Source organism: Chiroxiphia lanceolata, chromosome 6 (assembly GCF_009829145.1).
Source record: "Chiroxiphia lanceolata isolate bChiLan1 chromosome 6, bChiLan1.pri, whole genome shotgun sequence".
Classification (NCBI taxonomy): domain Eukaryota; kingdom Metazoa; phylum Chordata; class Aves; order Passeriformes; family Pipridae; genus Chiroxiphia; species Chiroxiphia lanceolata.
Genome location: NC_045642.1, coordinates 13,102,070 through 13,116,054, shown reverse-complemented (window position 1 = coordinate 13,116,054; position 13,985 = coordinate 13,102,070). Strand labels below are relative to the sequence as shown.

The 13,985-nt window shown below is 37.5% G+C and overlaps 1 protein-coding gene across 2 annotated transcripts in view; it reads right to left on the bottom strand.

The window, feature by feature from the left end:
• Positions 1 to 13,985, bottom strand: part of INSC (INSC spindle orientation adaptor protein) — a 136,303-nt gene that overhangs the window by 38,203 nt on the left and 84,115 nt on the right. For both annotated transcript variants that reach the window (XM_032691019.1, XM_032691020.1), the window contains exon 7: positions 13,767 to 13,892. In XM_032691019.1, coding sequence (XP_032546910.1) covers positions 13,767 to 13,892 — 126 coding nt within the window. The remainder of the gene's footprint in view (positions 1 to 13,766; positions 13,893 to 13,985) is intronic.

The following is a 13,985-nucleotide window of genomic DNA, read 5'->3' as shown; positions in this document are numbered from 1 at the left end:
CCCTGCGAGCACACAGTGAATGTCCAGGTTTTTATCCACCAACACTCCCAAGTTCTTCTCTGTAGAACCACTCTCATCTCCCAGCCTGTTTGGACACCAAGGGATTGCCCTGAACAAGGTGTGTAACTTTGCATTTCACTTTGTTGGACCTTAGGAGATTCACATGGGTCCACTTCTCAAGCTCTTCCAGGTCCCTCTGGATAGCATCCCATCCCTCATGCCAGCTGCCCAACTCAGCTTTGTGTCATCTGCAAATTTGCTGAGAATGCACTGGATCCCACTGTCCATGTTACTGAGGAAGATATTAAACAGGACTGGTCCAAATATGGACTCTTGAGGGACACCATTAGTCACTGATCTCCATACATTGAGCGCTTGACAATTACTAACTGGTTAAAACAATCCAGCCAATTCATTATCCAACAAACACTTCACACCTAATCAAAAGTTTGCTGGTCTAAATGTATTTTTCTTTCCTTCTGTTCTGTCTTCATAATGCCACACTTCTGTGTCTCTACCAGAGTCCTAGTGTCTTCCTGTTTGTCTTTGCTTGAAAGTGGGCTTAGCTGGCTCACAAAAATCAGTCATTAGTGGCACGAATACTTCAGAAAATTGGATTTGGAAAGGAAATCAAAGTCTGCTCCTATGTACCTCCCGTGAAGCCTTGTTGAAACTCAAAGGGGATCTAGAATGTCTGTCGCTGAAAAGGTTGGCCTTTTCTATCAAATATGCCATCAAATTCTATGATGTCATTACTGTAGCTAAACAAAGCATTTAAAAACTCCAAAACATTGCTAATACTTACCCATGTTTTAGGGGACAAAATGGTAGATAACTGAATCTGCACAAGAAATATCGTCACAATGAGCTTTCTTAAGAAATAAGACCTATAACACCTCTAAAAGTGGTTACTATAAAACATGTATGAAAAAAGACAAATATTGGAACTTCACTAATTTTGTTTAGTATTTTAAAAGTATATAATTATTTTCTTGTGATTGAAAGTAACAGCTAATCTCAAATAAAAATCTAGTACTTGGTGGTAGCAAAACAAGATCCTATGGCAGTTATATACACAGTATGAGTAGGTGCACACACATCCACTATGACAGGATTCTCAGAATTAGAAGATAGTGTCAAAGACCTTACAAAAGTCCAGATAGATGATTTCAGTCAGTCTTCCCCTGTCCACTAGGGGAGTCACCCCATCATAGAAGGCCGTGAAGTTGATCAGGCAGGACTTGACTTTGATTAATTCAAGTTATTGTGAACCCTTTTCCATGCCTTCTTGTTGAGAGCAACGTGACAAAGATCAGTTTGTATAAAAACTGGAAAGACTTCTGTCTTCTAAATTCAATATGTGGATCCCATAGGGATTCCTTCTTCATCTCAGCTGAAGATAGTGGTCAGATTGAGCTTTTGAAGTCTAAAAGTTAGCAGTGTTAAATAAATCAGCTATGCACAAGGTCTAAGAGAAAATTTTAAGGACTCAAGATTACTTCCAAATTAAAGAATAACACTCAACCCCAGCTCAAGTGTCCAGCTGAAGTTTATATCAGCCCTGCCTACCAAAACACAAGTTGGAGGGGGAAGCCTGCTACTCTATGACACGCAGCAGAGTATCCCTGGAAATTTAGACTGATTTTGTATATCATTATGCCCTGATCCATACAAAAGCTTGCTCGCCTGTTCCCAGGGACTGTGAAAGAACAAACTGAAAGCCCTCAGAAAAGGAAAAGGTCCGGACAGTACTGGCAAGGGAAGGAAGAGTCAGTGAAAGAGCTACTGTCTGGGGACTTAACGATGGGCAAGAGAAGTAAGGCACAGGTAAGGTAAATACACAGGCAGTGCTGTTAATTGTTTAGCTGACAGGATTATTATCTTTACCGGATGAGATTGTTTTTCCAACAGCTCTTTAAGTGTTTTCAAAGATTCTTTATGAAACATGAAAGTTTTAGTATAAATCAGGCAGAGTGCCAGACTTAAGTGGTTTCCTGCAAACAAGTCTAAGCAAAAAACCCTGTTATACTGACACACAAGCATGTCTCTACATCATCTGCCATTAATTATTATTTAACCTTCACTTTTTTTTAAGAAAGCCAGGGAAACTCATGTATATCATGTGTGAGCTTCAGCTAAGCCACATGGCAACTCTTAGCTCATTACAAACCTGAGCTAAGAAAAAACTTAAGCAACTAACTTCCTTGGATTTGTTAGAAGCACATGCAGGATGCTTTACCTGAGTAATTCCAGCTCTGACTTAAAATGTATATCACAAGGAAAGGATACTGAGTTAGTCAAGTAGATTACACTGGCTTTGATTTCCTCTGCTTCTTTTTTACAACTAGCTCTGGGAAAACACTCAGTTCCAGTAAGAGCTATTTTTTGGTCCATACAGCAGAGTCAGAATATTACCAACAGGAAAACCCTGAGAGAGCTTTTTGTTTCTATAATGCTGTTTCAGGGGTAAAGTTAAACTGCTAAGCACTCATTTAAACCAACCAAATCTACTGGTAGAAAGTTTAATAGCAGTCAGTGCTAGAACTGGTCAAAACTGGTATCATAAAAAAAACTTTCCCACATGTACTTTTTCTCCTGCTTTGTACACTGTTTTCTCACTTTGTTGCAGTGATAGGTACTGGAGAGAAGGAAAGAGAAAAGAGGGTTTGAACCATGTATTTTGACCACAATTTTGGCAAACATTGTGTGAAACCAAACAAAACCCACAAACAAATGTATATGTATATAATTAAAATTTGCAAAATACAAATTTGTGAATTTCCTTCTCAGTGACACTATCCAGACCTTTCGCATTTTGGGAGCCCTGCTGGCACCCAATTTGCAAAGGTTCCTTACTGTTCTCTGCAGCTAAAAAGATTCCCAGCTCACACGTGCACCGAATTGTGTCGCAGCAGGACTCTTAGAGCCTCACTGCCCAAGCAAGTGTGAACACTGGGAAGTACTGTGATGCAAGGGGCTTGTTAGCCCTGTGTTGAACTGGAGGAAGGGTAGTAACACTCATGGGAGTACAAGAACTACAAAAGTGGTTTTGGAAAAAAGCCAAGGTCTAAGCTGAGCATAAGCTGAGGTTTATGTGTTTTGCTAGTTTGATCTACCGCCAAAAAGTAAGCCCAAGGAAGTGGTCAAGATGTGAAGTTAACTCAATATGGATGCTCTTGTGATGAAAACCAATTTTCTGCAGTGTTCTCAGGTCCTGACTGTCACCCCAATATATGACCAATATTTATTTCCAGATCAGAATAAGCCAGTCAGTTTGTCTAGCAGTTTCCATCATGTTATCCTCAGATATGACTAACATCGGGTCATTTATGGATGAGCTAAAATCTCCAGCAATTGGAAAATACTCTCTTTTCAGCTGGCATGCCCTAAAGAAAAGAAATACAAATCACATGGAACCAGGAGAAATAATTCTTCACATTTGAATTTTGTCATTCAGTACTTCTGTAAGTGTAGTTTTATGTTAGTGAATAATTCCATCATTTCAGTTAGATAAATGAAGAAACTATTTTCTCATTTTTCTTTTTAGTCATGTGTATCTGAGAATTCAGTCCTTCAAAATTAAACGTGTGCTAACATTTTTGAAAGTCAGTGTTGCACAAGCAATAATAGATATACAAGAAACCGTATAGAGCACTAGAAAACTCCGAGAGTCATAGTTAATTTAAGCAAGAAAATATACCTGACAGAAGCCTTAAAAGGGAAGATAATGTTAGTACTGAATTCTCAAGCTCCAAAGGTGTTTAAATCCCTGTTGTGTTACCAGATCTCTGCATGTAGCTCTTCATCCTGCAGAGGTCTCAGAAACTGGTGGGGCTTTAGGCAAACTCAAGGATCAGCCAGACAAGAAAGGGAAGCTCTGAGCAGTAAACTCTTTGGACCTTTACTCATTTTCTATTGAGCCAGAAAAATCATTAAAAATACTGAGTCATTAAGTCTGCAGCAGGATGGATTGGTCAGGCTAGCATAACTTATCTAGTAGAAATTTTGTAGAGGGGAGCTATCTAATGTGTTTATCTCCTTTTACAAGCATTTTCACCCCTATTTCTCCTCACGCTTTATCGTGGCTACAGCTAAGCTATTTAATAAGAGCGGCGTAAGCACATTCAGCACATGTGCTTACATATGGATACAAATGCAGATATGAGATGCAACAGCTTCCTGCTGAGTGAAGAGAAAAGGAGTATGAAAGCTACTCTGTTAGCTCATCTGTTAGGTCCTTCTGTAAGGCCATCTCTTTCCAGTTTTCTGCTTCTATGAGGGACAAGAGGAATATTTGTGGTCCAAAATAGCTCTCCGCTTGCACTCTTTTTAAATGCTTCAATTGATTCTCATTAATCTCTACCTTCAGTTTAGGAGCTGAGTAAGCTGCTTCTTTCATCTTAAAATTAAATTTGCTTGATAGATCATTATTATTATTATTATCATTATTATTATTAGGCAGGGAAAACCCACCTGTCATTTGATACGTTGGCTTCTGTTCCTTCGGACGTCATTCATGGATCATTCACTGCCCTGGTCATTGTCATCACTTTAGGCTATATTTTAAGTCATTGTAGAAAAATCATCATCTGGTGATTTCCAAATTATTCTTCATTTATAAAATTCTCTTAACATCTTGACTTTTGAAACATAAATCTAAAGCTATTCGGAGTGCTTTAAATAAAATACTTAGCGAAATACAAAATCAATAGGTAGCATAAAATACTAACATAACTGACTGTGAAAACCATGTGTAAATTATATGGGAGCCAAACAAGTGCAGAACGGTAACCTGGCACCAGCTCAAGTTTTCAAAATGAAGTTGGAAGGAATGGCAACCTACAGGCACCGGTCCAGTTTGATCTTGCACTTTGAAGTGCACACCTCAGTAACCTGGCAAAGTCTGAGGACTCTCCTTTTCAACTTCCAAAATCTATTTCAATGAAACTTGTCTTTTCAAAACAAGAAGGAAAAAAGATTGTAGAGTCTCTCCTGCATCACAATTAAAAAAATTGAGGTGTATAAAAGGACAGAGCTGAGGGATAGATGAGATGTTGCTCCTCCTTCAGTGACTGCATCCTGTATGGAAACTAAGTGCCAAAGTACACCTAATCCTATCAGCTCTCACTCTGCTGAACACTGTTCTGGAGCCACAAAAAAAGTACAACAGAGGAGTGGCAAGATTTACTTCCAGCACATCACTGATGATACCTGAATGCCACTGCAATGCCTTCTCCTGATTAGGTCTGGCTGAAACATGAAAAAAACAATAACAAAAACCAAACAAACTAACTAACAAACAAAAAAAACCAAACCACACAGGGCCAGTTTGGCTGTTTTCAAATTTTTGCATGTGGACACATTATCACAGATTCACATTTAAGCAATATGCCACTGAAGCACAGGGCAAACAACACAAAGCCTAAATCTGTGAGTGACGTGGAAGGACTCACACTAAAGGGAAAAGACTTAAAGCGTTCGTTGTTGGGTTAGGAGGCAGCACTTCTGTTATCAGTGTACAGATAGATTTGTATGTCAATTCATAGACTGCCTGTTTCACTCTATTGAAAAGGCAGACAAAGTTGATTAAAAAGGTCCTATTTGATTTGACTCTGAAAGTTTTGATTTGTGCCACATATGTACGGTAGTCAGCAAACAAATATTCAAACTTTCCTACTGCAGTAGGAAACCTTAGCCATGAACAGACCAACAGATGTGCATATCTGTTGACATTTTTAACAGGTTGCAGTTCTCTTGTTTTTAAATTAAATTATTCACATGCTTAAGGCTGAGTGCATGAGTATATATTTGCAGAATCTGGGTAAGGCCAGATATCTAAGTGAGGATCTACTGATAGACAATAGAAATCTTTCTTCTCCAAAGCCAAATATTCACCAACTCCTTAACCAAGTCTTCTTACCAAAATGTTTACCTTCAGTGCTATGCTTGCTGGCTCCTTTCTCCCTCTTCTAAAATCTATAATACGATTTAAGTGAAGGAAGGTTTCTAAGGAGAAGTAACATCTTTTAGCAGAGCAGCTGATACATATCTCTTTAGACCATCAGGGTTACAACAGCACGACAACTGTAATTTCGTTAGTCATTTTAACAGAATTGAAATAATGGCCATGACCTCAGCCAAAGCAGTTTGAGTATACTTTTTTCCTATAGAGAACTGGCAATGTACCATAATCTTGCACTAACATGTCTGTCTTTATTCATTACCATGTCTCCTGAATAAGGCATAACAAAAAAAAACCCCTTGCTTTCTTCTTTCCATGATAAAGTAGGTACTACCATAAAGCAAACAAGTTTTAGTCTGATGTGTAACTGGTCGAAGGTTTTCAACAGACCAAACGACACTGAAGAATTTAGCTACTCTTTTGGGTTTAGAGTTTTTTTCCCTTTTGTTTGTTGTTGTTGTTATGAGATTTTTCAGGGGAGAGGTGAGGGTGGTGGTCAAGGTTTTTTTAAACATGTTTTCACACTGTTTTTCAGTATTCAGAAATATGTCACTGCCTTGACTTCCAAAGCACGTTGCCTTAAAACTGCAGCCTGTTGCATCTAAGATGTCAGATTCTGCAATGACTTAAGAAGTCTTGCTACTCTTGCCTGGGATTGTGCTGAAAGAGGCTGCATTTACTAATTATGTGTACATAGCTGTGCAGTCAGGAGGTAAAACTTGAAACACCACCTAATATATACAAAGCCAGTAACTGAGGGAAGGGCAGTTGCTGCACTCTCAGATATGATTTAATGAATCTTGCAGGGGCTCTGACAGAAATGTAATTTGCCAAACCCAGCACATTTTTCACTGCCAATTAATTAAACAGCCTTACTGAGAAAAAGTGTCCAGTAAATTAAAGAGCTGCAAGCCTAGAACTTCACATTATGTAATTGTGCTACAAACTCAGCTACTGAAATAGATATGCCTGGTTATCAAAAAGGCTATGTGAAAAGCAGCTTTAAAAATGTTGTTCCCCACACTATTCCTTAAGGTTGACTTATAGTTCTTTCTCACTGTAGCTCTTAATTCTCATATGACTTACACAATTACCCAGTGACAGCAGTGAGACACAGCTCCCAGCTCCAGCTGTCAATGCCACCAAGTTAGAGTGTGCTCTGCACTGTATGTCAAAAGTTGCCAGAATGAGTCTTTAAAAGGTTATCCTTCTCTCTCAAAATTCAGAAATCTTTTTATCCATTCTTGCTTACTGTTCATAACTTCACAATCACAATTTCAAAGCCTGGCTACAAACAGCCGTGGAAAATGATCCAAAACAATGTTCTAGAATGGAAAGAAGTGCATAATGCAAACCAGAAGAAGAGCTGACTCCCCAGGCAAAGGGGTGTAAGAGGAACATATCACTTGGACCCTACCCACCTAAATCATTTTTCATGCTTTTAACACACAAGCCAGTGCTCTGTGGTTTTAAGCACGCTGAAAGTAAGTTTCTGGTCTCTTCCCAACCATGAAGCTTCACAGGTTTTTCCTGCAAACCAGAACTACTTTGGGGAATGTGAAAGAATGATATTTCCCTTCATAAAACATCATTGAGAATGTGTTTGCCAACATGACAAATGAAAAACTAAGAAAAGGTTATAACACTGCATTTTGCCTGTTTTTATGGAAAAGAGACAAGAGAAGGGCTCCTTAACAACTTAACACTTTCTAGTGACTTCTAAGAGCCCTGTATTTTTCTGTTATTGCCCAGTCATGTCCTGTCTTAGCCAGGGAACAAAACAACATGAAATTTGTCTATCCATGAATTAAAACTAAATTTTGAAAACTTTAGAGTTTTTAAAATATTTTTCTTTTAAAAAAATTCTGAATCATTTGAGTTCTTGAATTCAACTCTTTTTAGAATAAAATAACTATGCAATTTTTATCATCTTATAAGCCCATCTAATCTCTTGTTCTGAAACTAACAAAATTGGTCATAAAAATTTTTCATATAGGAAAAAAAGAAACTTTAACACAAAGCTCTGAGGAGTGAGAAAGGCTAACAGGCTAAGGCAGATCTCTGTGTTTTCTGAGATTTTCTCTTGCTGAAAGTCTTATGAATAAGCCACTCTTTGCCACAATAGAAATCAGCATTTCACTGCTTCTCAGAAAGCTACACACCACTATTGCACCTCTTGAAAAAAGGAAACAACCTATAGACATGTTTTTAAATCTAGCAGCCTGTGGGTTTCCTCCTTCCTAGTTGCTGACAATCTCAAATACCTTTTCTAGAAGTCTATTATTAATGTTTTCCTTTCCCCAGTATTTTGTATTTGGAATAATAAAATATGAAGACAACTGTACAGTTCACTCAGATCAGGAAAAATTTCAGTCTCTTGTACGGTACAAAGTTTTTTTCCATCATATACCAGGTACTATGAATAAAACATTCATGATTGTGGAGCATTCACGTGCTGTGACAATGAAACCTGTTGGTCACCAGCTAACTTTTGTGTTCACCCTTTGAAGTGGTGACTGTACCCTCATACCACTCAAGCTATCATAATCAGAGCCCTCTCCATAATTCATAGAATCATAGAATAGTTTGAATTGGAAGAGATCTTAAAGATCATCTAGTTCCAATCCCCTTTGCCACAGGCAGGGAATCTTCCACTCGACCACGTTGCTCAAAGCCTCATCTAGCCTGGCCTTGAACACTTCCAGGAATGGGGCATCCCCAGCTTCTCTGGGAAACCTGTTCCAGTGTCTCACCACTCTCACAGTGAAGAATTTCTTCCTAATACCTAATTATCACTTCTGTCTTACCCAACAGTTAAGTGAACTTCAGTGGTTTTAAAAGTTGAGATTACTTCATCTGAAACAAAGTTACTCCATGGTTTTGATAGAAGCTAATGTTTGAAACTGAAAGCTCAAAGTGGTTAGAGCTGAATCAAGTAATCAACACACATTTACTCAAAAGCTAGGAAAAAGTTGTGGTTGCAGGTTCTATAATAAACATTTTATTTAATTCCCCACAAAAGCTTGTTTTGACAGACTACACTCCCATCATGCAGAAATTATTATTGTGTATAACATCATGGTTGTGCTGAGAAGCAGGCTGGGTTCACAGTGAATAATAAATTTTTAGGTCACTCATGTTTAAGAAGTCCCTGTGAAATTCATAGTTTCCCAGCCACAAAATTTGTACACTTTGTACTTGCTTCACCCTTCTTCAGATTCTTTTCCTGGAGGTAATCTGATATAATGTGCTTTAAATTAAGCATTCAAAGCAATGTATAATCAATTCCAAGGCAATTTTGCTTAAAGCACATCGATAAAAGCTGTGTCATTTGTTAAAAATAGGGGTTTACTAGTGAAAGTAACAACTGTTGTCACTGGCGTCTCTGGATTATCTCCTCTTAATGAGTTGATTCCAGGTGTCTTACTTTCTGGAGTAGTTTAAGTAGTGTAAGTAAACATACACTGCACACTGTTAATATTTAGGCAGCTGCTTGAATGACTATTTGTATAATCATTACGTTTCTGTAGCAGTTGAGCCTTGATCTAGGTCTCAGCTGAGCTGAATATTTTTAATGTAATAACGTTTCACATGCACAGTAAAACCTGCAGTACATTACACTGTCTGTTTGCTATTTATTTCTGAACTAGCTCTGTAGTTCTTTTATTGAAGCTGGAAGTTCATTGTAGCAGAAGCCTCAGTGAAAACTCACACAGCTGAGCTTCAGGTAGGGTAAAAAGTAGAAATCCATGCCTTTTAGCACCACCACTGACAGCCTTTGTACAGAGAGACCTGAAGAAGAGAAACTGCCACAGACTAGACTTTAATGAGGCTGAATCTCAGCACATGCAGGAAGGAAAAAGGCTGAAGAAATGCTTTAGGCAAAAAAGTGTGCTAAAGATGTATGATTGTAGTCAGACAGAAACCCCATTTCCAGGCAAGGTTGCTTCATGTTGAAAACAGTATCTGTTAGATTTTATGTCTGTCTTGATAATGAAAACAGTATTTAAGGTACAGTTATTCCTAAGGCAATTTGCGGGATCTATGTTATCAAGATCACAATATTACTTTTTTGAGCCCTAAGTTTCACAAAATAGGATAATCTACCCCAACTCTGTGACTCCTCCAGTCTGTAACCCTTGAGGTGAATTAAGTTTTCAAAGTACACTCATAAAGGTTCTGATATTCTACCCTCCAGAATCCTCAACAAATGTCTGTCTTCAGAATCAATCTCCCAATATATCATTGTATTTCTGTCCTTAATCTCAGGGCAGGATACACCAACATGTGTGCCTGCATGTGCAGCACTAATATCGTCCCTCAGTTTCAGTTGTGCTCACCTCCCACAAACTCCTTTCAGTTCTTCTGAAAGGAGATTTTATGTATTTTCTATATTACCAACTGCCTGTGTTACATATTGTCTCTGCTTAAACTCTGAAACACCTAAACCAAGAATACCCATACATCTTTTCTGATGGAGTGAGCTTTCCCCTGAAAACTTTGCATGCTCAAAAGCCACAAGACACAGTTGACAAGGTCCTCTTGGGTACAGGAATGGGAAGCTATAGGAATAATATGTTCTGATTGCTTTTCCAGGGTCTCTCTACTCCTCTCTGAAGTGGGACTGGTCAGACAGCAGAGACCAAACAATGATCTCAAACCTGCTGCTGTCACAGGAGATTACAAAATTAAAGTGTACCAAACAACCAGACATCTGCAAGCAGCTTGAAGCACCAAAATTACCACTTATCAAGAACAGCTTACGTAGAACATTTATTTACACAGTCCCCAGTCACGAAATGAGCTATTTCTTCACTATTTTTCTACTTTAATTGCCTGACTAATTTGTTACTGTTGAGTTCCTGGAGCTCTATAGTTCAACATACAACAAAGTACAGTACTTTTTCAAAATTCAGTAAAGTACTTGCAAGTGAAATAACAACTACTCTAAACTAGCATTTTAACCTACTAATTCTGCTTTATTGTACACACAGTCAATTAGATTCACCTAAGTGAGGAAAAAAAAAATCATTGCAACAACTACCTTGTCACTGCAATTATAGCAAAGATCAGCTTGTTTATCAAGATGATAAAAAAGTAATAACAGCTTTGGCTTTTTCAAGTGTGATATATTTAAATATATGTGAATGGGAAGAGTAATTTTTATTTTTTTTAAATTGAAAGAAATATTTTTGTTTATAATAGGTAATTTTCTACTTTCCTTTATTAGTATATGAGGACAGTATTTCCATATTATAATCCAAAAACTTATTCAAGACAAATGGTGCAAACCCAGCAAACCCATTCACATTGAATTTGCACCAAGTATACAGAAATATAAATATAAAGAAAGCTAAATACTCAAGTGTCTTAAAGATAGATGTTAAAAAGTTAAGATATTCTCTACTTGGATTGCTTCCTGTGAACTGCAGACTTCCTTGCTCACTTTCTAAATAACACCTACACTTATACATGTTCTTGCCACTGAATTGGCAAGATCAAAGAGCACTGGATAAATAAACAATATTCCTGATGTCTTTAGTAATTAAGCACTGCAATTACTCCAGAAAGTATACTACCCTGTTTTAGTTCGCCTCTCAGATAAATGTTTCATTAGAAATTATAACTCTTGATGCTTTCTTTTAAGTGGTCTTCTAAGCACTTTAACAGCTGTAAATTCTAATTGAAAAATAGAGGAGGGAGGGTTTGTGTGGTTTTGGTGGGGTTTTTTATCTTGATTTGCCTAATCTAAATCTTTTGGAGTCCAAGCCTTTTTTTTTTTTTTGTATGGAATGTCTGTCATTAAAAATCAAATTCAAATTGCACTGATGTTTTAATGCACTAGGTGGCATAATGATATTCACATTAAAGTAAATTAAATGCTTCCCTAGCACCCAGTACTCAGTTGGATAATATAAACCACTCTTTCTGACAAATAAAAAGTCCTATGCTAACTTTTGTAATGACAATACTGTTAACTGATAGTACTAATACTGTTAACCATCTTTTTTTTTTTCTTTGAAAGAGTACTTCAAATTTTAGAAGAAATAAACCTCTCTCTTTTAAGTAAGACAATATAAAAACCTGGGGTATTGTTCCCATCAAAATACTGGTCATCCGAAACACGCACTTTTCATCGATTTCCTGTGTCAGAATACCTTGTTGCATCTAAATAAATGTACAAAAAGGATGAAAAGAGAATACAAAGAGTAGTAAAACCTTCTTGCTTATTATCATTCCTCAGCTCTCTGAACTGGTAAACCTGGGCTGTCACCTTCTGATAGATAATTTACAGGTGACAAACAGTTGACATGGCCTGTGTTAACATCCATGATCGCTTGGAGGCACATTAACCTCCTCATAGAGAAAAAATGTCTTTGTTTCTTCTGACATATGAAATCACACATTCTCACCCAGCAGAAACTCAGGCCACATAACATACTGTACTGTGTACTGGACCCACATAACATAGAGATCTCCAGTAACACAGTTTTGGGCAAAGAAGTTGACAGTGTGATAACCAAACCTCCTTTCATAAACCTGTCTGTTCAGTCAGGTGAATAGGATTAATGTCCAGGCCCTCATGTTGCAGCCTTAAGTTTTGCCAAGAGGTGATTTAAGAATTGAAGGTCCTTGAAGGTGGGGATTTCAGTTAAAAATCCTTTAAACCCTGATCCAATCCTGATTGTGGTAAAGCTTACCCTGATAAATTTAACTTGTGACCAACATTAAAGTAGATTAAACAAAGATTTTGGAAGTTATCACTTTTTCTAGTATTCCTGTTTCATCAACTTTGATATGGGCCACATTAAACACATGTTGACGCTGCCAGGAATTGGACCAGGTGAGATAAATCAATCTTTTTTATTTCTAACTCTATTATAGTGGACATAATGAAAGATCCTTTTAGACTGATTCTGGTGTCAGTCTGAAACAGCATTATGTCAAAAAAAATTTAAGTCATCTTCATTTACTGTAAGCTCAGAGACTTGCTTTTTGCTTCAGATGTTCTGTCACAGTTTGCTTGAATTTGGGGTGGTAAATTACAAGATACGTCAATGTAAAGAGGCACTGAAATCATTTATCATTAACTTGAAGAGGCTATTATTCAGCTGTGGAAGATGACTGTTTTATGAAATACAAAGGATGAGATCATGATTTAGTGACCAGAAGTGTTCATTTTCCAAAACATAGCAGTATGTAGTGAGAGTGAGAAAGGAATGGAGCCTAAACTGCTGATATAATTTTATCTGGATAATGTTTTGATGTTGGTCATCCCAGTTAAAATTGGCTTTCGTGAGACCTGTTGCTGATTAGCAGATACATTTTTTTGTTTGGCTAACAATTATATCTGTCCCACTTCTTTGTGTGTAATTATAACTCTCACAAGTTGCTTCAGTACCACAAGCAGCTGCCCTACCAGAGCATCAGGAAAGGATTTAAAGAGATATAAAGCTTTCTCTCTTTTAAGGATTATTTGAAATAGTGGAGTTTCTAAAAAAACACTCCAGAGAGTCCAGAAATTGTAATTTCTCTAGCTTTTTTGACATAGTCACCAACATGTTTATCTATTTTACAAAAATTATCCCCACTTAGGAACCTTATTTATGAAAGCATAATAGAATAATGCTACTGCTGCAGCTAATTTTGTAAAGGCCAAAGATGTTTTCAGCACAGAAGAGGTGAGCATAATGTGGAGTATCATCAGTATCAAACTCCACCATATTATCAATTCCTAGAAGAGATTAAAGACAGCACTTCTCTGTTTTATGATGCAGTCAGTAAAGAATACTGAAGTGCCTACCTTTTCCAGCTGGTGCATCCCTTCCTCCACGCAGCAAATTGATGCCAAGGTTCTCAGTGTCTGGGGATAAAGACATCTGAAACAATCCTGGCGACAGATCTTAAAGAGAGTGACTACACCTCCTTCCTGCAGGGGAAAAACAAAAATCAGGAAAGTAGCACTGAATGTTTCCCTAGTATTTAACCAAGAATAGGCTGGGGGGCCAATTCCTTTAGTAAT